General features: G+C 41.9%; 1 protein-coding gene across 1 annotated transcript; it reads right to left on the bottom strand.

Moving 5' to 3' along the window:
* Window positions 1–3,068: 3,068 nt before the first annotated feature.
* On the bottom strand, window positions 3,069–24,858 carry LOC124255210 (tryptophan 5-hydroxylase 1-like). Its single transcript, XM_046689047.1, has 12 exons — window positions 24,607–24,858; window positions 23,477–23,596; window positions 22,792–22,990; window positions 21,277–21,380; window positions 15,997–16,064; window positions 13,161–13,211; window positions 10,069–10,214; window positions 7,499–7,634; window positions 6,896–7,022; window positions 4,760–4,855; window positions 4,173–4,306; window positions 3,069–3,896 (listed from the first exon to the last, which is right to left on the bottom strand). Exons 1-12 carry the CDS (start codon window positions 24,757–24,759, stop codon window positions 3,689–3,691), a joined length of 1,542 nt encoding a protein of 513 aa, XP_046545003.1. The 5' UTR covers window positions 24,760–24,858; the 3' UTR covers window positions 3,069–3,688.
* Window positions 24,859–27,194: the final 2,336 nt, after the last annotated feature.

Genomic DNA, 27,194 nt, shown 5'->3' with positions numbered 1-27,194 from the left:
CACCCCCCTCAGTATTTCCCATGTCTGGGTCGGGTAGACAGCTCGTTCAGATCCTGAACATTTTACACTAACCTTGCTGTTTTATTGAGGTTTGTTTAATGTTCCATGACACAGAATCAGCCAGGCAACATATTGTCATCCCCTTTCACCGTGACTATCCCGTGATCTTCCCTCAAACACATTCGCGTTACGCCTTATTGAATACTGTTTTCCTCCGCTGTTTCCAATATCCCAGCTGTATCACTGAGTTGTGTATACCACAAATGGTCAGGACAAACCAGTGGCTGCCGGCATGGCCGTTGTTACCCTATAACGCGTTACCTTTGGCTAATCCTGTTTGGGGGGCTGTGACCACAGTTCGTTGGCGGATCCATAGGGGAAAATTAACTAATGACTAAAGACCACATTTTGCGGAGCCAAGGGGGTTCAGGGGGGTTCGATCCCCTCTCCCCACCCCTTTGAAAATTCCTGGATCCTGTGAATCTCTAGAGGGAGACGAATACCACCTATGCACACTCGACTTGCTTGACAATTAGCTCAGTGGTTAATTAAAGCGTTCGCTGGTCACCTTGAATCACGGGTTAAATTCCCGACAAGGATACAATGTTGAAACCCATGTCCAGCCGTTCCTCCCGCCTCAATCTTGTTGGAATAGTGCTAAAACCCAAAGCGAGATTTAGCCAAAATCTCGCGATCTCGCTTTCTCGTTCTTAGCAGCTTTTGTCACAAGCCGACAACGCGAGAATCAGACATGATCAACATGATGTAATATGTCGCAATATCGCAATCGCGACTTGTCGATTTAGACCACAAAAATCAAAACAAAACAAGAAATTGCGAGAACGCAAGAATGTGACATTTCGTTTTCTTGCAATCTCGCATTCTCGCACCTTTGGCCTTTTTAGCTCTTTTTCAAAGGTTGCGATCTCGAGAACGCGAGAGGCGAGAGCGCGAGAATGTCCCTTATAGTATTCCCTACCCAATTCACCAGTCAACAAGCATCGCACTGTTGAAGAAATAATAATAATAACAATCACAGAATGAAGAGAGAATATTTGGTATTTTATTACTTTTGAAACTAATGAATAACACTGTATCTACTTGATGTCTAACCTAATACTATCATACAGTGGAACTCCGTTACCCCGGAAACCGCGATTTCCGGCCGCAATCACGAGAACGTGAATTATATGACTAAGAGTCTACCATGTCCAGTGTATTGCTGGGTACTGTCCGGGCGACGGTGTCTGGCTGAACAAGTGACACCGTTTTCAACAATAATACTGTCAATGAGTAATCATTTTTACAAATATACACACGTCACACAGTTAAAATATAACACCCAACTCTATGACACTACAATATTTGTAATCTACGTTTGTCAGTTTTCGTACACTCATACCTGTAGCACCTGTCTCATATCGTCGTGCAACAACGCCCCTGACACCAAACACTGGCTGTTTAATATATACTCAGTATTTATACAGAATACACCTGGAAACACAGTCTACAAATATAAAGCATACATGTCCTCTACACTACAGGTTGTACTGGCAGCAGAAGTAATACTCAAACGTACTTTCTTCATCCAACGGTAACAGTGTACTAAATTTGTCTATGAGGGAAGCACACAAACAAGGCAACGCAACCATTTCACATGCACCCAGAACGGTATATATTGTCCCCTTTCCCCTTTTTCAGGCAATGCCAACAGTGCTTTAAAATATCGCTGCAGAGATGTTATCACGTTACCTATATGACCTATAAAACATTTCAAAACGTTGTGATTCAAAATATCTCCTTTAAGTACCCTTGTTTAATCTTACATGTACAGGTAACCACTGCATATCCCAGCTAGGCTTCAGTGATTGCGTGTCGTGTACAGAAAGGGAAATCCACTGTGACGTAATTGCGTCACGTTTTACTTCCGATGCTCCAACCGTTAAGTACCTCTCCGTGGCTTCCTTTAGTCGTGAACCCTGGACACAGTCAAGTCGGCCATACCCCTACAGGTTGTGCCTAGAAATCGTTATAAATAATCTGGTTCATATAATACCATGACAAACATGCTGCTTTTGTAGTGTAATGTCAAAATAATAACTTGTTTTCTGAAGAAAACGTGATAACAATCGACAACGTGTCCGTTAAAATTCGGGCAACCTTGACATTCTGAGAATTAATATTAAACTGAATCGTTTGCCAAAGAAATATCGTTAAGATTGTTTGAACAACTATTTTAACTGTTCGTGGTTTTTCAAGGAAGTCACTAAAATTACACTAATTTGCAATGGGCGGCTCGGAACAAACCTCTGTGAACATGTAACGTTCACCTGTTCCACTCTCCCATCAGCTGATATATCCGACTCATCACGCCACTCCCATGTCGATGTCATGTTCTTCTATACAATAACAGGCATATGATACACATTGCACTAATATCACGTGGGACCTTAGTCTCCGAACCAACCCGTCTCTCTCCGGCAAAACTCTCTCACAAGCTATCATCATTACTGAATCATACCTTCATCAATGTAACAATAATAAACCTTTTCATCGAATGCAATCATTAACATCAGCTCTTTTTCCAAACAACTGCAGGAGATCGGATAATGTGTACTTTAGAAATGGGTTGTTGGGTGGAATAGAATAGTGTTATAGTGTTATGGGTTTATATTTATTTATCGGCAGGTTGGGTGGCTTTTTATATACGTGGTTTTGCTAATGTAAACACATAGGTTGGGTGGCTTACAATTACGTTTCCGCCTATTTTGCAAGTACTGTATTGACGTCGTTATCTTGTAGTCATTTATTCTACTTATTGGAATTTCCTTCGTCGGTCATGTAATGAAGCTGGGTATCTGTCGTATCCCTTCGCCGTCAGCCATGTTAGGAGCGGAAGCGGAGGGGGCGCAGTGCCGCAGTGAAGTTGTTTACTGTTGCGTAGCCAATCATAACACTTCGTCGTGACCTTTCGGAGGTTAGCTCACGGGGTATATAAGAGCCTGATGCGACTGATATCGTTGTCTTGCAAAATAGGCGGAAACGTAATTATAAGACACCCAACCTATTTGTTTCACATTAGCAAAACCACGTATATAAAAAGCCACCCAACCTGCCGATAAATAAATATAAACAACCCATAACACTACAACACTATTCTATTCCACCCAACAACCCATTTCTAAAGTATACATTATCCGATCTCCTACACAACCAACCCGACATTATACTAAAATAAATTCCTTTATGCTGTTGGATAACACCACTTAAGTGCACATCCCGCCCCATTGTGTATCTTCACTAAGTACAAACTCGCCATTAACCATCATGTAGAAGCAGCTACGAGTGAGAACTTAGCATCAGCCGGAAGCGCTCGTAAAAAGCACTAGTTAATCCACGTACTCGTCTCAAAAAGTATCAACAAAAATTCATGCTTCAGTTCCCACTGCCTAACCATCATTATAACCATCAGGTAGCATCAGCCCTGTTCTGGTCTAGAACATATTTCGAAACGCTAAAACATCACTTGTAAATGTTTACTTCCTCTCATAATGTCCACACTTCAATCCTCATCAGCTACTATTCCTCTCCCTGTATAATAAAATAACCAAAAACAGCCATTTCCCCCCCCCCCCCTATCACCACCCAAGTTTATACACCCATGTCCACCTCGTTCCTCTTCCAGTGCTTAGATCTCTGTCTCCTTCCTCTCTTCCTCCTGTTTCAGCTTCTCCAATATCTGGAGACGTCGGAGGGCGTCGCTGACGATGCACAGGTCTCCTTTCAACTCGCTCACTACGGTTGCGATGCAGCGAGTGCTGTTGAGGACGTCGACGCTGTGTGTGTATGGGTTGTAACGCACGGCGAAGGGCCTCTTGATGGTGCTAGCGAACTGCCTGTAAACATTGACAATGGTTGAAAATCCCGTCCACTCTCGAGACGTATTCGGGGGCAGGTCCTTTGACGCAATAGGATAACACGGTCTTTTATCTAAACATTTATCTAAATACGGCGCCGGTGTCCTCTCATCGACGGATAAAAGCGGATTTGTTGAGATCGTTTCTAAGTTTGTTAGTTTGTCTAATTAATATCGACTCTTATGTGCAAATTGTATGACTAAATGAATACATAGGCCCTGTTGTGCAATGCGTTTCCATGGCAACTGGACAAACCTCATCCTCTCCTTGGCCTCCTCGAAGCTGTCGGTGAAGAAGTAGACGTCTTGGAAGGTGGTGATGAGACATTCCTGGGTGCTGGTCCGCACAGGCTCGAAGGCGATCTTCTCCGCCTTTTCGGTCAGCGCGTGCTGCAGAAAACAGACGAAGTTCATGCTACGATATTCTACTTGAACAGTGTTGCAGCATTTCCATGCCAGCTGAATCTTGGGAGCAGGCCACACGTGAAGCCAGTCATGTCAGATTTGGGATCATCAGACCAACCCGAGTTCAGCAGACCAAGACAGGGCTAAGGGAGGTAACTCCAACCCGTGTTTAAAAATTCACGAACGTTTAGAGAATATCATTGTCGTAAACTGACGTCCACATTATCTTTCAGCACTGGATTCTGACGCTCAATTTTCTTTAACCACAAATAGATAGGGGAAAAAACACACTCTGTCTGGGCCCATCAAGTTTTTATCTTTTTAGGTTGGAACAACATCACACGAAACTCACAGTCAAGGGAATCGTAAAGCGAAATGTCAGGAGCTGATGTGTCACAGTTTGACGCCAACAGTCCTACAATGCCAAAGAAAGCTTACCCTCAGTTCGCCTATAGATGACAATAGTCCAGCCCCGTATGCCCTCAGCTCGCCGTCCTGTTTGCATAGACCGAACTCGATAGTGAAGAAGTAGCACTGTCAACAACAGAGGCAAATTGTGGGTTTCCTTGCATAGAGGTTTTCCTGTTTTGTTTGACCTCTGAATTCACTGGTTGATCTGACATCTTAAAATAATTCTGATCTAACTCGTCACAACTCTCGCCTTCCCGTACCTTGCAGACACATTCGCCACAACTCTAGTCTTTCTGTAACTTACAGACACATTCGCCACAACTCTAGTCTTTCTGTAACTTACAGACACATTCGCCACAACTCTAGTCTTTCTGTAACTTAAAGACACATTCGCCACAACTCTAGTCTTTCTGTAACTTACAGACACATTCGCCACAACTCTCGCCTTTCCGTAACTTACAGACACATTCGCCACAACTCTCGCCTTTCCGTAACTTAAAGACACATTCGCCACAACTCTCGCCTTTCCGTAACTTAAAGACACATTCGCCACAACTCTCGCCTTTCCGTAACTTACAGACACATTCGCCACAACTCTAGTCTTTCCGTAACTTACAGACACATTCGCCACAACTCTCGCCTTCCCGTACCTTGCAGACACATTCGCCACAACTCTAGTCTTTCTGTAACTTACAGACACATTCGCCACAACTCTAGTCTTTCTGTAACTTACAGACACATTCGCCACAACTCTAGTCTTTCTGTAACTTACAACTCTAGTCTTTCTGTAACTTACACATTCGCCACAACTCTAGTCTTTCTGTAACTTAACAGACACATTCGCCACAACTCTCGCCTTTCCGTAACTTACAGACACATTCGCCACAACTCTCGCCTTTCCGTAACTTAAAGACACATTCGCCACAACTCTCGCCTTTCCGTAACTTAAAGACACATTCGCCACAACTCTCGCCTTTCCGTAACTTACAGACACATTCGCCACAACTCTAGTCTTTCCGTAACTTACAGACACATTCGCCACAACTCTAGTCTTTCTGTAACTTACAGACACATTCGCCACAACTTGAGCCTTTCCGTAACTTAAAGACACATTCGCCACAACTCTCGCCTTTCCGTAACTTACAGACACATTCGCCACAACTCTAGTCTTTCTGTAACTTACAGACACATTCGCCACAACTCTCGCCTTTCCGTAACTTACAGACACATTCGCGACAACTCTCGCCTTTCCGTAACTTAAAGACACTTACGCCACAACTCTCGCCTTTCCGTAACTTAAAGACACATTCGCCACAACTCTCGCCTTTCCGTAACTTAAAGACACATTCGCCACAACTCTCGTCTTTCTGTAACTTACAGACACATTCGCCACAACTCTAGTCTTTCTGTAACTTAAAGACACATTCGCCACAACTTGAGCCTTTCCGTAACTTAAAGACACATTCGCCACAACTTGAGCCTTTCCGTAACTTAAAGACACATTCGCCACAACTTGAGTAACTTAAAAGACACATTCCGTAACTTTACAGACACATTCGCCACAACTCTAGTCTTTCTGTAACTTACAGACACATTCGCCACAACTCTCGCCTTTCCGTAACTTACAGACACATTCGCCACAACTCTCGCCTTTCCGTAACTTACAGACACATTCGCCACAACTCTCGCCTTTCCGTAACTTACAGACACATTCGCCACAACTCTAGTCTTCCTGTAACTTACAGACACATTCGCCACAACTTGAGCCTTTCCGTAACTTACAGACACATTCGTCACAACTCTCGCCTTTCTGTAACATACAGACACATCCGTCACAACTCTCGCCTTTCCGTAACTTACAGACACATTCGCCACAACTCTCGCCTTTCCATAACTTACGGAGACATTCGTCACAACTCTCGCCTTTCCGTAACTCTAGGATTTCGCAACAACTCTCGCCTTTCTGTAATTTACAGACACATCCGTCACAACTCTTGCCTTTCCGTAACTTACAGACACATTCGTCACAACCCTCGCCTTTCCGTAACTTACAGAAACACTCGTCACAACTCTGTACTACCGGAACACGATCGGCTATTTACGGTGAAAGCAAGGCACTTTGTGTGTACAGAAATGGACGGAAAGGGGCGGGGTTGTACTCACTGTTGCTAGTTTGGACACCTCTTCATCTGAGGCCCCCAGGGAGGCGAGTCCGATCTCCTGGGAGAACTGGGCGAAGCTGGGGTCAGCTAGCAAGGGCATGTGGCCCATCAGCTCGTGGCAGCAGTCGCTGTGGGGGACAAGGAAACAGGTCTAATGGCGCCAGGTAACAATAACTGTCAAATAGTTCTCATAGACCATAATTTGCAATCTCTTTTACTCTCAACAAAATTGAATTTAGATGAGTAAGACTCTTGCCTTTTCGACGCTTGCAGGGTTTGGAGTATAAGCGTATTTCTGATATATATATTGTATTAGGAAAAACCATTTCAAACAAATTATGAAATGTAACTATGCTCAAGAACATAAACGTCTTGAAAACAACAAACTGGTTTTCATATAAAACATTTTAACTATAACCTATCTGAGCCAGTATGCCAAGCAGTCATACTGACGCTGTCAGTCTACGATCGTCATATCTTATGTAAAATTTAGGAAATGCAGCACCAATTGTAAATATTTGCATGTAATATGTACGTTGTCCTGAGGCCTTATTACTGAAATAAATGATGAACAGTACGCCAAACATGGTTTATGTGAACGTACGGCTCTGGGGTGTAGAAGGGGTCGGAACTATGGCGGATATACTGGGTGCAGTGGAAGACACGGAACGCCAGACCAGCCAGGAAGTCACGTGACGAGAGATATCCAGCCACTGGTCGAAGCTGGAAGCCAGTCCGCGCTGTAACAGTTCACAACATCATCTCATCACTCTGGTTTAGTACAACACATCATTTATATAGGTAACATAAACGGCGACACACTTGTATCTTCCTGAACCTCCAGGCTAGCATTGAGGTAAACCGACAAAAAGAGAGGAATAGATTCGCGAATTACCCGCCCTTGATTGCCATTAACATTGTATCAACCAATCAAACGACGAGATAAGGCGAAAAGGAATGGGAAAGGTAAGTCTTGTCGCCGCCAGCTTAAATAAACATGAAAACATACGTTTCATTTTTAAAAAACGATGTGTAGGGCTGTCTTTCGTGTGCCAGTCAGTTTTTGTATTATTTTTTTCGCAAACTGTATCGTACTCGGTGCTACTGCCATAGAAACGCTGACTGAACAAAAGGTTTACACTAAGTGCTGATTGAAAGCTAATGGTTATATTAAGTGTAGTCAAATTCACTTTGCATGGATACGTTCCTTTGGCGTGCATCTAACATATTTTCTTGGGTTCGAATCCCAGATTGGCGATGATTGTGAGTCCTGGTTTAAGCGTTCATGGGTTAGAACAAACATACAATACCTGCACGGCTTGATCCCAAGTACAGCTGACACACCTTCGTATAAGTAATTTAAAATACTCTCCGATTCGGTGCTTAACCCTACTCGCTTAATCTAAAACTTTTAGCCTTTTAAGGTTTTGGTCTTAAAGTTGCTGCCCAGCCGGGTGACATATAGCCAATGCATGACATTGAGATGAGGAACTGGGTGCAGAATTGACCAAGATACTCCAATGCAGTAATCGTTAAATACAATTCTGTAAAAACATTGTGACCCCTTTTTACAACAGATTTCGTCGCTGGAACCAAAATGATCCATTGATGTTAAACTCCAGAACTAAAAATACATCAGTTCAATAACAGTGAATCCCATTTTCTGAGAAATAATATTTTCCAAATCACAAATGCAATTATTCTGCTGATGTAAGTGTATTTCTTCCCTATGACAGGGAATCCGTTTCTGACACCATCTCTTCAAGATGGAGACAGGAATATTCTGATAGTTAACCATTGTCTGCATGAATTTTCATGAATTGATGAAGTCTCCGATAAGACAGAAATCAATGCCTGTGATCCAAGTGTTCTCGGCGTCCCACGCACGTTAAGGAAACATTGGACTCCCCCTATTTTAACCCCTACCCTCTCCTGTCGGCGCTGGGGTTTCTGGTTATGTATACTGACTGACATCAACGGGATTGGTCATGTACACCATTGTCCAATCTCGAGATGATTGCAAGGACAGAACGAGTAAAATGATAACAGAATTTCACTGGGTAGCGTTGCAGTGGGGGCAGGAGGGTTGATAAAGAGGTCGAGCAATCGTAAAAAGTACGATGTCATTGCCCAGCCATTAATGTGGACGTTTCTGTTAGAACGAAACTAAGCACTGTCATGACTGTGAGTGAATATTATTTTACGTCACAGTCAGTGTTACATTCATCACAAGTGAATATTATTTTACATCACCGTCATTGTCAAATTTATCACGACGGCCCACGAGTAATAGAAACTGGGTCAGATAAGTAGTGATTGACAGCATGAACAACGATCCATGCTGTCGGCGACAAAATCAGCCTACAGGCTCTCGACAAGGATGGTTTCATGCAACCTCATTACGCCCCGAAGTCACAAATGGGTATCACCCTTGGATGACACATTGATGATACCAAGAATATACATGTTCCAGGTTGGCTTGTAACGCGTCATCCAGAACTGTCGCATTTGCCGGTTCCCACAACTATGGATTACGTGTCTACAACGTGTGGTATCTGTTCCGAGTCTCAGTCACTCACTGGCTGCCATGACACAGACTCAGTTTGGTCGTCATGGGCCGAGCAGTTGTAGCTTCAGAGCTGATGTCGACAATGTCGAGGTTAACAACGGACGGAACATATGCCATGACATAACTTTACCTCCACTTTCAGTCTATCAATACATCATGGGACATCAACTTGTCCCGTGACACTTTTTATATTAAAAAGATATATTTTATATAGAAAAAGATAATATAGGATAATATCATGTATTCATATAATTCAAACTTCTAAATGTCTATCAAACACAGTGTTCAGCCTAGTTCATGAAAATTCCAAAAACGTCTCACAACATAACGTTTGGTTAATCTGGTGGCCATTAAGTTAAACATCGTATAGTAGCGATAAATGTGATGACGACTGACCTAACCAGACCCTCATTCCAAAGTCCTGGAATCAGAGGAGGGATATTATCCCTGTGTTGAATTATGATACATTTTGCCAAAGTTAACTAGGATTGATTGTTTATTTAATACCAGTTACGTGTCGTAAATATGTTTACCGTTGTCAGTATATTGCTGTACAGTAAACAATGACTAAAATGTCCAAACTAAGGCAAGCTGTCTCCCCTTACCTTTGAGAAACCTGGACACATCTGCGAGTTGCGGGACGTTGTCCTCCCTGTACCCACAATGCTCCACGAGAAGGGGGATGTTGCTGAGGTACTCCCGGCAGGCGTGGGTTGGGTACAGCTTCATCAGCTCAGAAAACACGGTGCCCCTGGGTGGGAGAGACGGTGGCGTCACTCAGATGTGTCATTCATCAAGGGGTGGGGGTGCAAACATAGTACGTGTCTGTGGGATGTATTTTGGAGTAGGCATTCCTTTCTTTTTCTTTCCTTTTTTCTTGGCGAAGACGGAAGGGGTACATTTTGGCATACATTTGTAAGGCGTTTAATCAAAGACATTGCTGATCAGGCTACCGTAACACAGCCTAACATGGAAATAAACGATAATTTTCCAAATTCCGAAAACCCTCATGGCGAAGTATCTGCCTGTGGTAATGGTGTTATTGATATCCTCTTGTCTGTGGACATTAAACATCTGGTCCGGGTGGTATAAGTAATAAACTTCACAAACTGACCACAAACTCGAAAAAAATTGTTAAAGTTATCATTAAAACATAAAGTGTGTCCCAGCATCTGGAAAGAAGCGACAGCTATTCCCATTCACAAAAAGGAAGTTTGCATGAATGCTCAAACTATAGACCCGTTGCCCTTACTTGTTGTTTAGACAAAATATAGTTTCAAATATGTATTCAACTATTTTAAAGGTAACTTCTTACTTTCAAACTTACAATAGGGATTCCACAGCTAATCAACTTAGGTTCTTGTAGGATTATATCCCCATGCCATGGACCAGGGTAAAGAAATGTAAGCTGTATTTTCTGAATAATGCATTTGGTAAAGTTTAATCCAAGGTATCATTAAATTGGAAAGATTTGTTCCCGCCTGGGTGCTCCAGGGGGCATTCCTGGGTCCCCTGTTGTTTATGATATACATCAATGATAGAAAGGATGGATCAGACAGTAACATTCGCCTGGTTGCCTTTACGCTTAATAGGGACTTATTTCAAATTTCAGTTTGGGCCAAAAGGTATTTTTCAATCTAAATAAGACAGTCAATATGATCAACGCCAAAATATATGTTACTTTGCGTCCGCCTTTGATCAGTGGATGGAACAAGCCATGCGACTCTGCTGTAGTGACAGACATCTGAACGATGTGTCTCTGAACGATGCGTCTCTAGTCATCAATATGAAGATTGCTTTCATGGTTTTCTTTATTTGTCCAAATTTTACAGGAATCCGCAATAACATAATATTCTCTAAAGTTTTACATTAGATACAGTTATTTCTGGCAGCAAATACGTCGCCATTAAAACAAATATAGACATCCTACATTCTTTCCACAGCTTTATCTCATTTACGGTCAAATTCGATATATTTTGATAAGAGAAAACCCCACATTATACGTATTCCCCTTTGTCCTGTGTTGATGTGCAGTTGGAAACTACTATATACACATGTGTTCTGACCTGACGCTCCGTATTTTATGATACGTTGTATGGGGGGAGGTTTTCATGTACGCAGCAACGGCTTGTTCACAATACATATACACTCAATGAATGAAAATAGGCTTAAATCAAATTCCTACAGGGTCCTTGTAGGGCCTATATTATATGACATTCAATTTGGAGGGTCTCTATCATATGTCATATATTTTTGGAAGGTCTCTATAATATGCCATATATTTTTGGAGGGTCTCTATAATATGCCATATATTTTTTAGAGGGTCTCTATAATATGCCATATATTTTTGGAGGGTCTCTATAATATGTCATATATTTTTGGAGGGTCTCTATAATGTGCCATATATTTTTGGAGGGTCTCTATCATATGTCATATATTTTTGGAGGGTCTATATAATATGTCATATATTTTTGGAGGGTCTCTATGATCTATATTTTTGGAGGGTCTATATATATGTCATATATTTTGAAGGGTCTCTATATTTTTGGAGGGTCTATATGTCATATATTTTTGGAGGGTCTCTATAATATGCCATATATTTTTGGAGGGTCTCTATCATATGTCATATATTTTTGGAGGGTCTATATAATATGCCATATATTTTTGGAGGGTCTCTATGATATGCCATATATTTTGGAGGGTCTCTATAATATGCCATATATTTTTGGAGGGTCTCTATAATATGCCATATATTTTTGGAGGGCGTCTATCAAACATAATCCATAATTGATGGATCTCTATAACTTGTCATGCCTTTCTGCACATTGATAGCAAAACTGCCACATATTTATGGAGGCAGGCTATAACGTATCACACATTGGGAGTCTTATGGAAAATTACATACATATATGAATCATATATTTGAGTGAGGTCGCTCAAATGTAGCAATGGATTACGGAAGAGCTGTACGTTTTTGTACATTCATAAAGGATTGCCACGGCCGTGTATCATGTTAAATGAATGCTTTTACATAACATTTTATACTCAGGGTTTTACGGCCGATAGGAGCACAATCAGGGGCGCTGTATAAATGCATCATCATACTCGAGTCACTAAAACAGTGAAATCAAATAGGGTTCATTTAGGACACGGTGCACATTTAATTCATTTTGAGCAATAAAGGCTTTCAGCCCTGCTTGTAATTCATATGCTTCCTTATTCAGTACCGATTAACTATGGGAAGACAAATGTCGCAGGTTTCTAATACGGCAAAACATAACTCTATCATACACTGAACCCTCCCAATAACCTGTATACAGATTATCATCATTGGGACAGTTAGTGTTTCAATGTGTTTGGACTGTAAGTTGGTTGGATGGTTTGTTGTTTTACGCCGCACTCAGCAATATCCCAGCTATATGGCGGCGGTCTGTAAATATTCGAGTCTGGACCAGACAATCCAGGGATCATCAACATGAGCATCGATCTACGCAACTGGGATGCAATGACATGTGTCAACCATGTCAGCAAGCCTGACCACCCGACACCGTTAGTCGCCCTTTCGACAAGCATGGGTTACTGAAGATCAATTCTAACCCGGATCTTCACGGGTTGACTGTAACTCTTTGGAGGGTAAACGGATAAACGAAGTCCGGATTAATGGGGTTAAACAACAGCAGAGACAACTTCAACTGACCATGTCTGGATTTCCTCTTCTGTATAGTCCACTCTTGGAATCGGATTGCCACTGGACAAGAAAACAAAGTTAGGTATCACACGTTTTGTTATCTGATATTTTCTTTAAGATTGAGGTTACCAAGTGCAGTTCTGTTACTCTCAGGGCTATGTTTTATGTATTTTAAAGATTGTAGTTTAATTTCATTGTTTGAATGTATGTGTCCTTGAACACGACGTTCTACATACAACATTAACAATAAAAGATAAAACATTTTAATGAATATTTAAATTAGACGGAGTAACTAATGTGTAATTTACTCAAAGGCAAAAGTAAGTGTGACCAACACATTTGTTTATATAAATGAAAAAAATATTATAACGCATTTTAATATTGTTTATAACACACTTAATCCATAACCCAAACAGGTCCCTGTCGGTAGTTTTTGTTTTGCATGCGCTTTTGTGCTTTTAAGAAGGCATAAAACGTGCTCTTTAAAAAGTGTGGCTCTAAACTTCGAATCATTGCCACCCAAATCATTGATTAGATTTTGGAAGAATCTGCATGCATTTCTGTATTTCATTGGAACGCATGAAACCGGAACACCACAGCGCAACGTTGCACAGCAGCTTAGCATGCACAGGAACACCATATGCCGCTTGTGGAGACGTTATCAACACAACGCCGTCGTTGCAGGCCGTCCCTGAAGTGGCCGTCCACCTGTATCCACGCCACGTAACGATCGTTGGATTCGAACCACCCATCTGCTCCAAAGATTCCAACCAGCCACACTGACAGCCCGAACAGTTCAAGGTGTCAACGGGATATCGCCTAGGACCATTCGCCAGCGTCTGGCTCCACACGGTATACGTGCTAGACGTTCTGTCAGACGACAAATTTTGACATTACGTCACCAACGTCTAGTGGTGCAGACAACATCTGCGGTGGAAAGCACGTGAGTGGAGACATGTTCTCTTCACTGACGAGTCCAGATTCCTCTTGCTGATGGCCGAACCCGAATTTACCGAGCGTTATGTTAGGAACTGTGTCCTTAAGGCCGACCGTATTGGCGGCGGTTGAGTGATTGTTTGGGGTGGGATAACGAGTGCTGGACGTACACCTTTGCTTGTCATCCAAGGACATTTATGGGTCTCAGGGGTACAGAGTCGAAATTGTTAATCCAGTCGTCATACCGTTTCTCCAGCAGAATGGTCCAGGAATGATTTTCAGTACGACAACGCCAAACTTCATGTCGCCAGGGTGGTTCAGCAGTTCTTGGCGCAGCACCATGTTAACTTCCTTCCCTGACCCACTAAATCCCCAGATCTGTCCCCTATCGGACACGTCTGGGACGAAATGGAGAGGAGATTGAGACGTTGGCCAAATCCCCTAGTCACGCTTCTGGAAGCTCGCCAGTGTTCTCCACAGATAAGGAATGCCATTCCACAAGACCTCTTGCGACGTTTGATTGGCTCTATGAGGCGCAGGTGTCAAGCATGCATCAATGGACATAACGTGTATGGTGGCCATACACGTTAAGGACTGTGTGAATTCCATTTGACCATTCTCTCACTTTGACCTCATTAGCATGTGTCCGCCGGAAAAGTTTGAAATGTGCCATTTGCTATCATCTTGTGGAATGATTCTCTTGCAATAGTAAACAGTCTCATCATACAAATAGCAGTTGTTAATTCACATATTTAACTTCAAGTCAATCACTTTTGCATTTGAGTATATTATTTAATGAAACACAGCGCGTTATAAGAGCATTAAAGTCATAATAACATTACGACTTTTAATCCCATAAATCCCATACTTCGTTCGTTAAGTCAGTTTAATTCAATTTTATAATTCCACCAAGCAGTTAAAGATTACCCACACAACACCGAGTCTTTGTTTTGCATATTACAGTTCACGTAATCGTAGCCTGGGCTCACAACCAGACAAAATTAATCTGAAGAAGGCAGCGCGACATGAACACATTGGGATATTGGCGGCCATTGACTGACATGCAGCTGCAAATGGTTGCGGTCTAACACCGACAAAGTTATTAACACTTTGCAGATTCTAATCATCGTCTCGACACTTTCTGCGACCCGGAAACTTTGAATAAACATCTCCAGCTCACGCAGATCAGTGCTTCACAGCGCCCTCTGGTTACGTGTTAAAACACGTGACCTTCTCCCACAATGTCACGTCTGAAGCCGAGCCTAACCAGTGTTAATTACAGATAAACAACGTCGATAAATGTTACATAACACTTTCACCAATTTGGGCAGCATTTCCTGCACAAAAGTCCACCTAATCTCTCCATGATGTCTGTCATACATATTCATTGCTTTTAATGAGTCGTCTGTCCCGCCATTGATTGTGACGACCCATCCCGGCGCCATGTGTGGTGTCAGAGTTTGACCTCATCACAATGGTAACAGATCCATCTTTTCGATCTTCTTTCTTGAACAAGAAGTTTTTGTAGTAGATGACAAGGGGATCAAAAGGACAATTATATTCGAAGTCATGTTAACATTTCCCTACAATCCACAGCGACGTGGTCGTCCACTGGAAGCACCACGCTAAGTGTGACTATACGGTGGTATTCATGGTGTTCCCGTCAAGCATGGCCTTTGAAAAAGGCTCTTGTCACTGCTGTGATGACAAAACGCTGCGCTGACTGACTAGCACGTCATTCAACAGAGAGGACATCAAACCGAGCTACATAAGTGTTCTATAACAATTGTGAGGAGGCATTCGTTTCGGCGTTAGATGGAACTCGCTTGTGACAAAAAGTTTCTTTACATTGTTTTATCTCGTTGAGAGTAATGTGGAGATTTGAGTCTTAGTATTGATTTCTACTTACTGGCTGTATTGCATCGCGAGTTCGGCGAAAAGGATTCTTCTCTTCCGATACACTTCATCTTTGAATCCCTGTGAAATGAGAGCGTGATGTATGACGTCACGTGAAGCTACCATTTCAGATAAGATATGAATGCCTGACGTCTTATCTCGGTAAATATGCATTGAAACAAGACAGTTCCAGAGCTGAAGACAGAGCTGTAGAGATAGATGTCGCTGTTTTGTGGGAACGGGACAGCCAGTACCTCAGAGACCCTCTTGAAATTGGAGTTCTGGAGCCTTACATACACTGGGAGCCTTTCACACAACTGGAGCCCTTAACACATCTGGAGCACCTCATACATCTGGAGCACCTCACACATCTGGAGCACAACACACATCTGGAGCACAACACACATCTGGAGCACCTCATACATCTGGAGCACCTCATATATCTGAAGCACCTCACATATCTAAAGCACCTCACACATCTTGAGCACATCACACATCAGACGCACCACACATATCTAAAGTACCTCACACATCTGAAACATCTCACATATCTGGAGCATCTCACACACCTGGAGCACCTCACACATCTGAAGCATCTCACATATCTGGAGCATCTCACACACCTGGAGCACCTCACACATCTGGAGCACCTCACACATCTGAAGCACCTCACACATTTGGAGCACCTCACACATCTGAAACACATCACACATGAGGAGGTCATCACACTTCTGGAGCAGCTCCGACATCTGAAGCACATCACACAACCGGAGCACATCACACATATGAAGTCAATCACACAACTAGAGCACCTCACACAACTGAACCACTAAACTTTGTTTTTTGTTACTCTTTTAACCATTACATATGAAAGATTTGTGGTTAGTCTTATGCTCCCTTAGAGCACCTGCCATAACAAAATTATTTCGATGCTGAGACCGCCTGTGTTTACTTCATGAGTTCTTGCAACGGAAATGTGCGTTGTGCATGATACGACTGCACACGGACGTTTTGCACATTGCTGTTCAAGTTGAAGTAAGTTATGGCGCGTCAGAAATATACGGTACACCTTTGCATTTTTAAAATGCCTGGGGTACAATGACCTCGTCTTGTCAAGTCAATGACCCATCTATGGCATCAGAAAGTTTGTGCTACAAAACTGTTGTTTCTTTGCCATGGTTGGTCTGACGTGTGGTTGACGAATGTATGGTAGTTAGTGCTTGTCAAATAGTATGTTTCAATGGCAAAGGGACATTAATGTATCGCCCATGTTTGTTTCCGCTTGTATCATTGTGACTCATGACTGTGGTGCCAATATGAGACTGAGAGGGAGGGGCGGGTTATTGAGTGTAGCTGTTTGCTCTTGATGCTGTGAAGAATAATGATCTGTTGGAAAATATGGAATAATGTAAGAATACAGTGTGCTTGAAAACATAATTAAGTTCCCTAGACACAGTGAGGTGCCATTATATATTATGGGTCAGGGTAAAACCTGCAGGCTAATGGAAGCAATTTATAAATATGGCACAACATTGGCGAAAGTGGCCATGGTTGCTTCAGACTAAACTTGTGCCATGTGATATTTAAGATGAATTTACATGAAAATTAAGAAAACGATCATTGTCATTTTCACTGTTTACCATGTTAACATGATTTATAAAACTCATTATAATGTACGTCTATACCAATATTTGTATTAATTTTGATATTTTACATTTCAGAAATTTTGAGTTCTAATGTACAGACATTAAGAGTGTTCACCATGTTCAATACATTATGTTTTGTTTCTTTACATATATCTGGGTGTTCTAGCTAATGAAATTTTATTCTTCCATAATTTGTAAAAAGGTCAACCTGGTTTGTTAAAAATCTTAATCTAATTGTCCAAATCTAATATCCAAACTATTACAATTAGTTTTGCTATCACTCAGCACCAGTATAAATGGCTGTCCAATCAGATGGCAGGACTGGTTAAAGAACCACTAAACTTTGTTTTTTGTTACTCTTTTAACCATTACGTATGAAAGATTTGTGGTTAGTCTTATGCGGAACACCAAATTTATTCTTTAAAAACTTGTGATTAATTAATACCGAGCGATTAAAAGTGGCCAAAAAGTCGCCTGCTTCCCTCTCGCCCGCCAACGAAACCACAGACAGGTTACGTAACTCTGTGGCCAGAGCACTGCAGTGACGTCATATGAGGAACGATTTTCAGTTAGTTGTATAGAAAGTGTGTAGCACGCTCATCATTTTGATGATTTCTCGACATGAACGACGACATGCCGAATCGTTGCTTTGTCGTCAGTTGCTCCTAGGGGTCGGGTGATGGTGTCACCATGCACAGATTTCCACAGGACCCCGCAGTTCGTGCTAAATGGGTTATGTTTGTGAGTGCGAAGCGAGCGTTGTGGAAGCCTGAAACGATATCTTACTTGTGTTCAGATCGCTTCACGGAAGTTAAAGAATCAAAACTACTTACTAGTTATAGTAAAATATGTATACTTATAACATAACGATTTCTTCCACGGAAGCGAGGTGGGGGTCGAAGTCACAATACTGCGCGATAAATTTCTTGCTACATTCACATGGTTAATGTCCACTCACCAGTATGTAGATACTAGTCAATGTGCGTCTTTATATTTGGTCTTATAATCCTAATTAGTTTATTATCATACTTTTATGCATTTTGAAACTAAATAAAAAGCTGACGATCTGCTGATACTTATAGTGAATTTATAACAGAACTGTAATATCTAGACATTTTATAGTTTGCCAATGTAAATCATAATTCGCACACACACTGTAATATCTAGTGTATGTTGTCTGTCTCATTACACTTCACGGCGAAAACAATGATTCTGTTGAATGCTACGACAAATGAATAAAACAAAATGCAAATATTAAAATTAAAACAGATTAAAGTTATAGGAACAATATCAGGCCATTACCTTGTTTGAGGAATGTATCCATCAATATCCACAAAACTGTTCCAAATGATGTGTCTTTTAACAGTTTAATATACGAAAAAGTGATAAATCTTTTCAGGTATTGGTGTATAGTCTCATTGGTCACCCAAGATAGCACACCTGGCAACCAATTGCATAATGTCCGCCTTTCATTAAAAACAGTTATTTAGTTAGCCAATAATGGGCAATCAATCAATGTATTGCCGGTTAATCCTTTGAAAGAAGGACGTTGTTTTTACGCAGACACCGACACGGCAGAGTGTATTCAGTATAGATTAGTAAATCTACATACATAAACACTACCTTTTGACAATTCCGCTGTGTAAGATAAAAGTAATTAATCAATCAGCGTGTTATCGGTTAATCCTTTGATCGATGTTTATAATGTTGAATATTTACTCCAGACACAAGAAATGCCACATGGGAACCTTTGTCGGGTAATCTAAGTGTGTTACCACTAATTATACCTGTTATAAATTCATTAACTGACCATCAAGTGAATGATGACAAATAACATGTGTAGGTTTATACCACCTAACACGGGTTACAACAAGGGAGTATTAATTGCTGTATTGCATGTGAAAACTTATGGGCCGACACTGTTTTGAGAATACAAACAGATTTTTACATGACATGATTAAATATCGAGGTAAAAAAACACAGAAATGGGATCAATTTGGATCAGTCATTATACAGATAGGGCCTAACGACACCAATCAATTGTGACAGAAGCGTCTATGAAAACAAGTTGTAACTCGGAAACTAGGCAAAGCAGGAGACAAAATTAAATGCCAGTAGATTGTGAGAACATATAGCTTTCATTTTCCACAACAATTGTCACGATTTCAGGTTTATACAAGCCTGTAAACAAGATAATTTACCCCCTAAAATGTAGATGAATTCTGCATCGGCCCTCAAAGCTATTCCTCATATGACGTCACAGAGTCGCGCCGCTCTGATTGGTTGAAATTTCGTTCGCGGGTGAGAATTGTGCACTGTTGTCAAAAAGGTCGATTTAAGTCAATTAAAGGTCGAAATGAGTAGTTTTAATGACGGGTTTTCATTTATAACGATGCCAGTTAGTGATTTATGTATTTTTACCCCCTAGGGTTTATGTGACCTTTAACACATCTGGAGCACCTCACACATTTGAAGCACCTCACACATTTGAAGCACACATCTGGAGCACAACACACATCTGGAGCACAACACACATCTGGAGCACAACACACATCTGGAGCACATCACACATCTGGAGCACCTCACACACCTGAAGCACCTCACACATCTGGAGCACAACACACATCTGGAGCACAACACACATCTGGAGCACCTCATACATCTGGAGCACCTCATATATCTGAAGCACCTCACATATCTAAAGCACCTCACACATCTTGAGCACATCACACATCAGAAGCACCACACATATCGAAAGTACCTCACACATCTGAAGCACATCACATATCTGGAGCATCTCACACACCTGGAGCACCTCACACATCTGAAGCATCTCACATATCTGGAGCACCTCACCTATCTGGAGCACCCTCACATCCGAAGCACATCACATATCTGGAGCACCTCGCACATCTGGAACACCTCACACATCTTGAGCTCATAACACATCTGGAGCATCTCACACATCTTGAGCTCATAACACATCTGGAGCATCTCACACATATGCAGCACCTAACACACCTGGAGAACCTCACACATCTGGGCCACATCACACATCTGAAGCACCTAACACATGTGAAGCACCTCACTTAACTGGAGCACCTCACACATCTGGAGCCTTACATAAACTGGAGCCCCTCACACAACTACAAAAAGAGCCCTTCAAACATCTTGAGCACATAACACACCGGGAGCACCTCACACATCAGATTACCCCACACATCGGGAGCCCCTCACACATGTAAAGCACATCACATATCTGCACCCGCTCACACATCTGGAGCACCTCACACATCTGAAGCAACTCACACATCTGGAGCACATCACGTATCTGAAGCACCTAACACATCTGGAGCACCTCACAGAGCTAGAGCACCTCACACACCGTAGGTACCTTACACAACTGGAGCACATCACACAGGTGAAGCACCTTACACAACTGGTGCACCTCACACACCATGAGCACCTCACACACCGGTAGCGCCTCACACAACGGGAGCACCTCACACAACTGGAGACTTTCACACAACTTGAGCCCTAATAAATCTGGCCTCTGGATCTCTATATATTTGTGGAGCTTTCGAGCTCCTCATGAAAGGAGGTCCGCAAACAGTACGCATTGACGTAAAGACGTATATACAGCTTACCGGGTGGTCGGCGTCAAGCTCCAGCCCGTACATCAGCACCCGATGCGCGCACATATCTAGATCTCCGATTGACCGGGGAAACCAGGGCACCTGTTCCATGTCACCTGTAACAGCCAGAACATGCATATTCAATACTTCACACCTTAACGTCACCCCAAGGGATACTTATCGTCATCTATTAAATCGGGTTATTCTAGAAACAAGTACTCAATCTAGAATCTCGTACTCACTTCAAATTGTGTTGGACGATACAGCCAAAATACTGCCCGTGAGACAGGGCATCTCGAACTCGTAGAAACATCAGGTGAGATGAAACCTAACGTTGTTTTCAAGGTTATTGCAATTATATGCGTGCGTGCGTGCGTATGTGTGTAATGCTGCCCAACGGCATTATGTTCGTGTCTCTCAAAAGTTCACTCCTTTCACTTTTCAGGGTAGGGGGGGGGGTGGGGTGGGGGTTTGTTTTAGCCTAGTCACGTCGAAAACCCGGGTTCGATTTCCCACATGGGTACAATGTGTGTACTCCGCTGTGATATTACTGGAATATTCCTAAAAGCGGGGGCGGTGGGGTAGCCTAGTGGTTAAAGCGTTGGCTCGTCACGCCGAAGACCCGGGTTCGAATCCCCACATGGGTACAATGTGTGAAGCCCATTTCTGGTGTCCCCCGCCGTGATGTTGCCGGAATATTGCTAAAAGCGGCGTAAAACCAAACTCAGTCAGTCAGTCCTAAAAGCTATCAACTAAAAAGACTGAAGTCAGTCAACTAAGGCCAAACACCCTCTGTCTATAGATACATGATGTTATGAAGTCATATTCCCTGCAGTTAACCCTAACAGTTGGCTGGAACCTTGGCTCTACTTGAAACAAAGCAGCGGTCATCCAAGACAAAGACTTAATTACCCTGCTACTGATAGTATGAGCTGATGAAAATCTCCGACGAATCCTCCAGAATAATACGACGTTGAGAAGGCGACTAATGTCCGATGCTGTGTTGGCCGATCGATCTGACTGTGTTGAGATACGGGAGACGGGGTGATTCAAGTAAATCTAACTGTTTGTGCATATTCAAGAGAGTTTGTCAAGATCGTCGCGGGCACCATGAAAGAAATGTTACCGTTTCAGGAACATTCCAGACAATTATTCCAATCTTAACCGGTCCGTTTGTAGAAATGTTTGGCAGAAAAACACTACCCTTTCTATTCTATGTAATTACTCTTTTCACTTGTTCAAACACATGCATAGTTTGCAGACTGGTCCCTCTAATGTTCCATTATAAAAACTTGTAAATACAATCAAATCAAATGTTTTAAAACAATATGCTGTTTAATATCAAATCCAAATATAGATTCCCAGATTGTTTTACTATTGATTCAAGTCTTTTAAACTTGAAATATCCTAGGGTGTTTTTTTCGCGAGTATAGGGTTGAATAAATAAGAGTCAGGTATAAAAATTAAACACCAATTCAAATACTGAAAAATAGATAGATGACTTAATTAAATGTCTATATCACTCACATGGTGCAGTTGCATTTGGTGGGGGCGACATGGGGATGTTGAGCTCGTTGAAGGTGATGTTGGCGACCTCCCTCTTGAGGCGGTTGACCAGTTCCTCCAGGCGGATGGTGTCGGTCTCCAGGTCCACGTAGATGTCGTACTCAGCGTCGGCCCGCCGCGACTTCCTCGACTCGATGTGCACCACATTGATATTGTTCTCCTGGCGACAGAAAAGATGAGTGTGTAGACGACGGTAATCTATCATAATGTATATTATTGATGGTGACTTTACAGCTGGGGCAATAGGAAGAGGACTTAGGCTTGGGCCTTTCTGGTCACAAATGGCCAGGGCTTTCAAACATTTGTATGAAAATAATGTTTAAATATGTTTAAAAGGTCCATCACTATCGTTGCTTCCTTTACAATTACAGGATATTGACCACTGACATGATCAAGTACATGCTAATGGTTAAACTAACCGACAGTATGATCATTAATAAACTCGGGACCTGAGGTGACTTTTTACCACACGTCTTTCCAAACAAGGTCTGCAAGGCCTCCGTATTTCAGTTATTACAAATCCGCCTTTTTATCATTCATTTACGGGAATTGTCATTACGATTAGTGATATAAAAATCAAAACAAAAGAACGCTTTTTTTAAAGAATACGTTTAAAGGGTTAAACTACCATAGAAAGAAAGCATACCTGGAATATGCGGAGGGCGCTCGCTAGATGTCCGATCTGGTTGCGCAGAGAAAACACAACGGAAGTTGTGGTGCCGATACCGGAAGGACTACTGATGCCGTCAAGGTTGCGGAGGCTGTCCTGTTGAGAGAAAGAAAATCGTTAATATTTTTTGGGTAGAAAACATACAAAATAATAATAAAAATAGAATGTTAATTGACAAAATGTAAATAAAAATTTTCTTATTCATTTTATTAAGGATATGCTGTGGCATGCACTCGTTAATAGCTAAATAAAATCAAAAGGTGGTAGACAATGGTTTTACACTTCTAAAAATGCCTGTGCTTGTGAGGTAAAGGATTAGAAGAATTATTTATCATCCAAAACTGTGTTCCACAGGAGTTATCGCTTGTGTGAGATCAAATGATATCTCCTAGGAGATATCGTTTTGACAGTAGATTTTGTACAATGCCCTGACAATGCTATGGCGTCATCAACTTGATGATGTCACAATGCTATGACATCGCTGCACTGCAAGTCTAATGGTAGTACAGTGTTGAGAGATGTACATTTGTCATTGAAAACTAATGAAGAATGATTTTGATGATAAATAGAATCTCACCCTCGTGTCTACTGATATCAATTATATCAACACTCGTTGATAAAGGTAAAAATATCCTCGGCAAGCCTCGGATATTTGTAACTTTATCAACTCGTGTTGATATAATTGATATCAGTAGACACTTGGGTGAGATTCTCTATATATTTAGCTAGTAAAAGTTGTTATAAATATCCCGTTGGAACATTTTAAAAATAATATACTTTTTAAAAATCCCACAGAACATGCATAACTGATCCACATAATCTGCAGAGTAACACAAAATATACACCAGATTAGTAGATAATATAGAAAACTACAAACGATATGAAAACGTTACAATACTACAAACGTTAGGTCCAAAACACAACTATGATATCCGTATCAGTTACATCACCATCAAATACATATTTCTTCTCTGCTTCAGTTAAGCAACGGCCGTTTAGGAACGATGAACCACCAATTTCGTGCAAAAAATTTACAATTTGTATGTTTTATGGGAACAGTACTTCCCTTAAGTGCCACAAAGCAACAAGTAGAAACTTCAGCTTACCTCGAGAGCTCTTATCTGGCTGTCGGAAGGAGGGATTATATTTTGACATCGTCTTTTTCGATACAATTCACTTTTGCATATATCCCTTTTCTCTGGCGGAAAGTCCCTTTCCTCGTGGTAGTGAGTGAGGGGAGGTGTTTTGTGTCTGTCCATTGGGCGCGGCCCTAATATAGGGGTCCTTTTCAGAGCCACTTTGCAGATTTCCACACAATTCCCCGTGGTTGCGGTTGAACTGAACGAACACAGGTGAAAATGAGCAGGTAACCGATGCTGGCCACCTGTAGCTTATAAACTCACTGCCGAACCACCGAGAGAGTGCTAATATAATTAGCGACGCGGTTCTATGTATTTATACACCTTTCATGAAATGATAATTTCTGTGAAACAAGGCAGGGGGTGGCGCGTGTGACGTCAATGTTATCCGCTGCTTGTCAGCGTTTTGTTCCCCCACGTTTCAACAAGGGACTGCTACTACAGATTGCCATTCAATAGAATTTCATCAGTTTGCTTAGAATACAAATAACTGTTAAACAGAACACACTATCTCAATGACGCGCCGCGATTTCTCACGCTCCATTGATCACATGGTTGGACCACGTGACATGATATTTGTCCAATGAGATTTGACGTATCCATATTGCCTGATCCCGCCCTATGGGAAGCGTACAGGACAGGCCGCTACTTGTAATGGAGTATCGATGTATGGTAATTAGGGCCATTTCATCTGTCCCCCTGTTTAATCATTATGCTATCGCCACCCACACCAAAGATGCTCTCCGGTGACGATGTTGCACGATATGGTTATTTCATCTTGGTTTAAGCGTCGTAGGTTCCACACGCATACTGCTGATGCGGCCATGTAATCTTAATGATGCCCTAAAAGACGCAGTCACATATCGAATGGGATGGGGAGCTTGAAATAAAAGGGGTGTTTCAGCGGGAAGTCTGGGGTCACGGGGAACTGAAAATATATATGAGACGTGTCAGTTTTCTCTACGTTGAAATTCACTTTTAATAGAAACCATAAAACAGTTTCAATTTCAGAGCAATGAAACATGACATAGGAATTTGTTTAAGGAAAAGTTTAAGAAAATAAACAAATATAACTGGAGCTGTTTTGCATGCAGCATGCAGCAAAGATATTGTCATTGTGTCTGCATCTGCTATGTTCATCATATTGTCCCCTAGTTTTATGCTTAAAATACACTTTCCCAAATACATCTAAATTAGTTTCATATATTTTACCTCAAAACGCGCGTCATCATTGCTGATCTAAATATAAACAAAGAACTTAATTAAGCACCCCATGTATTTTTGTAGTGATAGGTTTTCAACACGTACATAAAATTTCTCGTGATGATCAAGGTGGAAGAACATCAGAGATTTTCTGATCCGTAAGATCTTTTGACTCATAAAACCGACAAAATGATTGGACTCCATGTTGGTTTTATATTGACTATTGTATAAAAACACTGATTTTCATGCAAAACCATGTCTGTATATGTATGGCCATGGAATGTTTTGTGTAGAATTTATTGGTGAATTGTGAACATTCAAAATGTCACACTATTCAAGGTCAATGCCGCGTGTAACCTCCATGTGACTATGTGACAGCCAGCACTCTCCTCCTCATACACCCTGTCAGCCACCTGATCCTCTGAAGGGGCAGTCTACGCCATTCCTTGTCTAAAGCAGCTTCCAAAGCATTGGGCCGGGTTCTGTACAAGAGGATCCCTTTGTTGCACACGACGACCAATCATGTCCCAGATATGCTCCAAAGGGTTAAGATCGGGGCTCATTCAATCGTGAGATATGTCAGGGGGTGCTTAACTAAGTACTTTGTGTACATCTGCATATGAAAATGTCCTTCTTTTTGTCACTTTGTAACTAGTGAACATGGAGTGAGCGAGCGAGTATCTCCAGCTCCGGAAAATAATGTGATTATCCTGTATTTCAAAGGGATTCATGAGGCCTAAAGAGTGAGCTGATGCCACATTTAGTCCAACCATACACAGTGCAGGAGATTTTGAAATTCCATTTGATTATTAGCACCAGATAGACACGATATTTGAACACGGTGAGACAACATATCTCTCAACACAAGCAATATGGCGACCAGGTCACAACAGGTCTCATCCGTGAGCACTCGCTCCTCAACTGACACTTCCCTCCCTGACACCACCAGCTTACAGGATATTAAAGAACTGATATTGGCATCTGAAAGAAACCTTCCCAAAAAGATAGATAAACTAGATGGAAAAATAGACAATGTCGATGCAAACTTGAAAGAGTCTGTAGCAAAGACAGAAGCCGACGTAGCTGCGACCAAATCACGGATTGAGTCACATTCGGAGTGAGTGAGTGAGTTTTCGGTTTACGCCGCTTTTGGCAATATTCTATGTCACGGCGGGGGACACCAGACATGAGCTTCACACATTGTACCCATGTGGGGAATCGAACTCGGGTCTTCGGCGTGACGAGCGACCGCTAGGCTCCCCACCGCCCCTCACACTCGGAAGAAATCGAATCTATAGAAACATCGCTGAACACCTTGCTTGCAGATATGGACTTGAAATGCAAACTCCTCA

The sequence above is a fragment of the Haliotis rubra genome, unplaced genomic scaffold (genome assembly GCF_003918875.1).
Source record: "Haliotis rubra isolate DU_JTF1 unplaced genomic scaffold, ASM391887v1 Scf598, whole genome shotgun sequence".
NCBI lineage: Eukaryota > Metazoa > Mollusca > Gastropoda > Lepetellida > Haliotidae > Haliotis > Haliotis rubra.
This window is presented reverse-complemented; position numbering and strand designations above follow the sequence as displayed.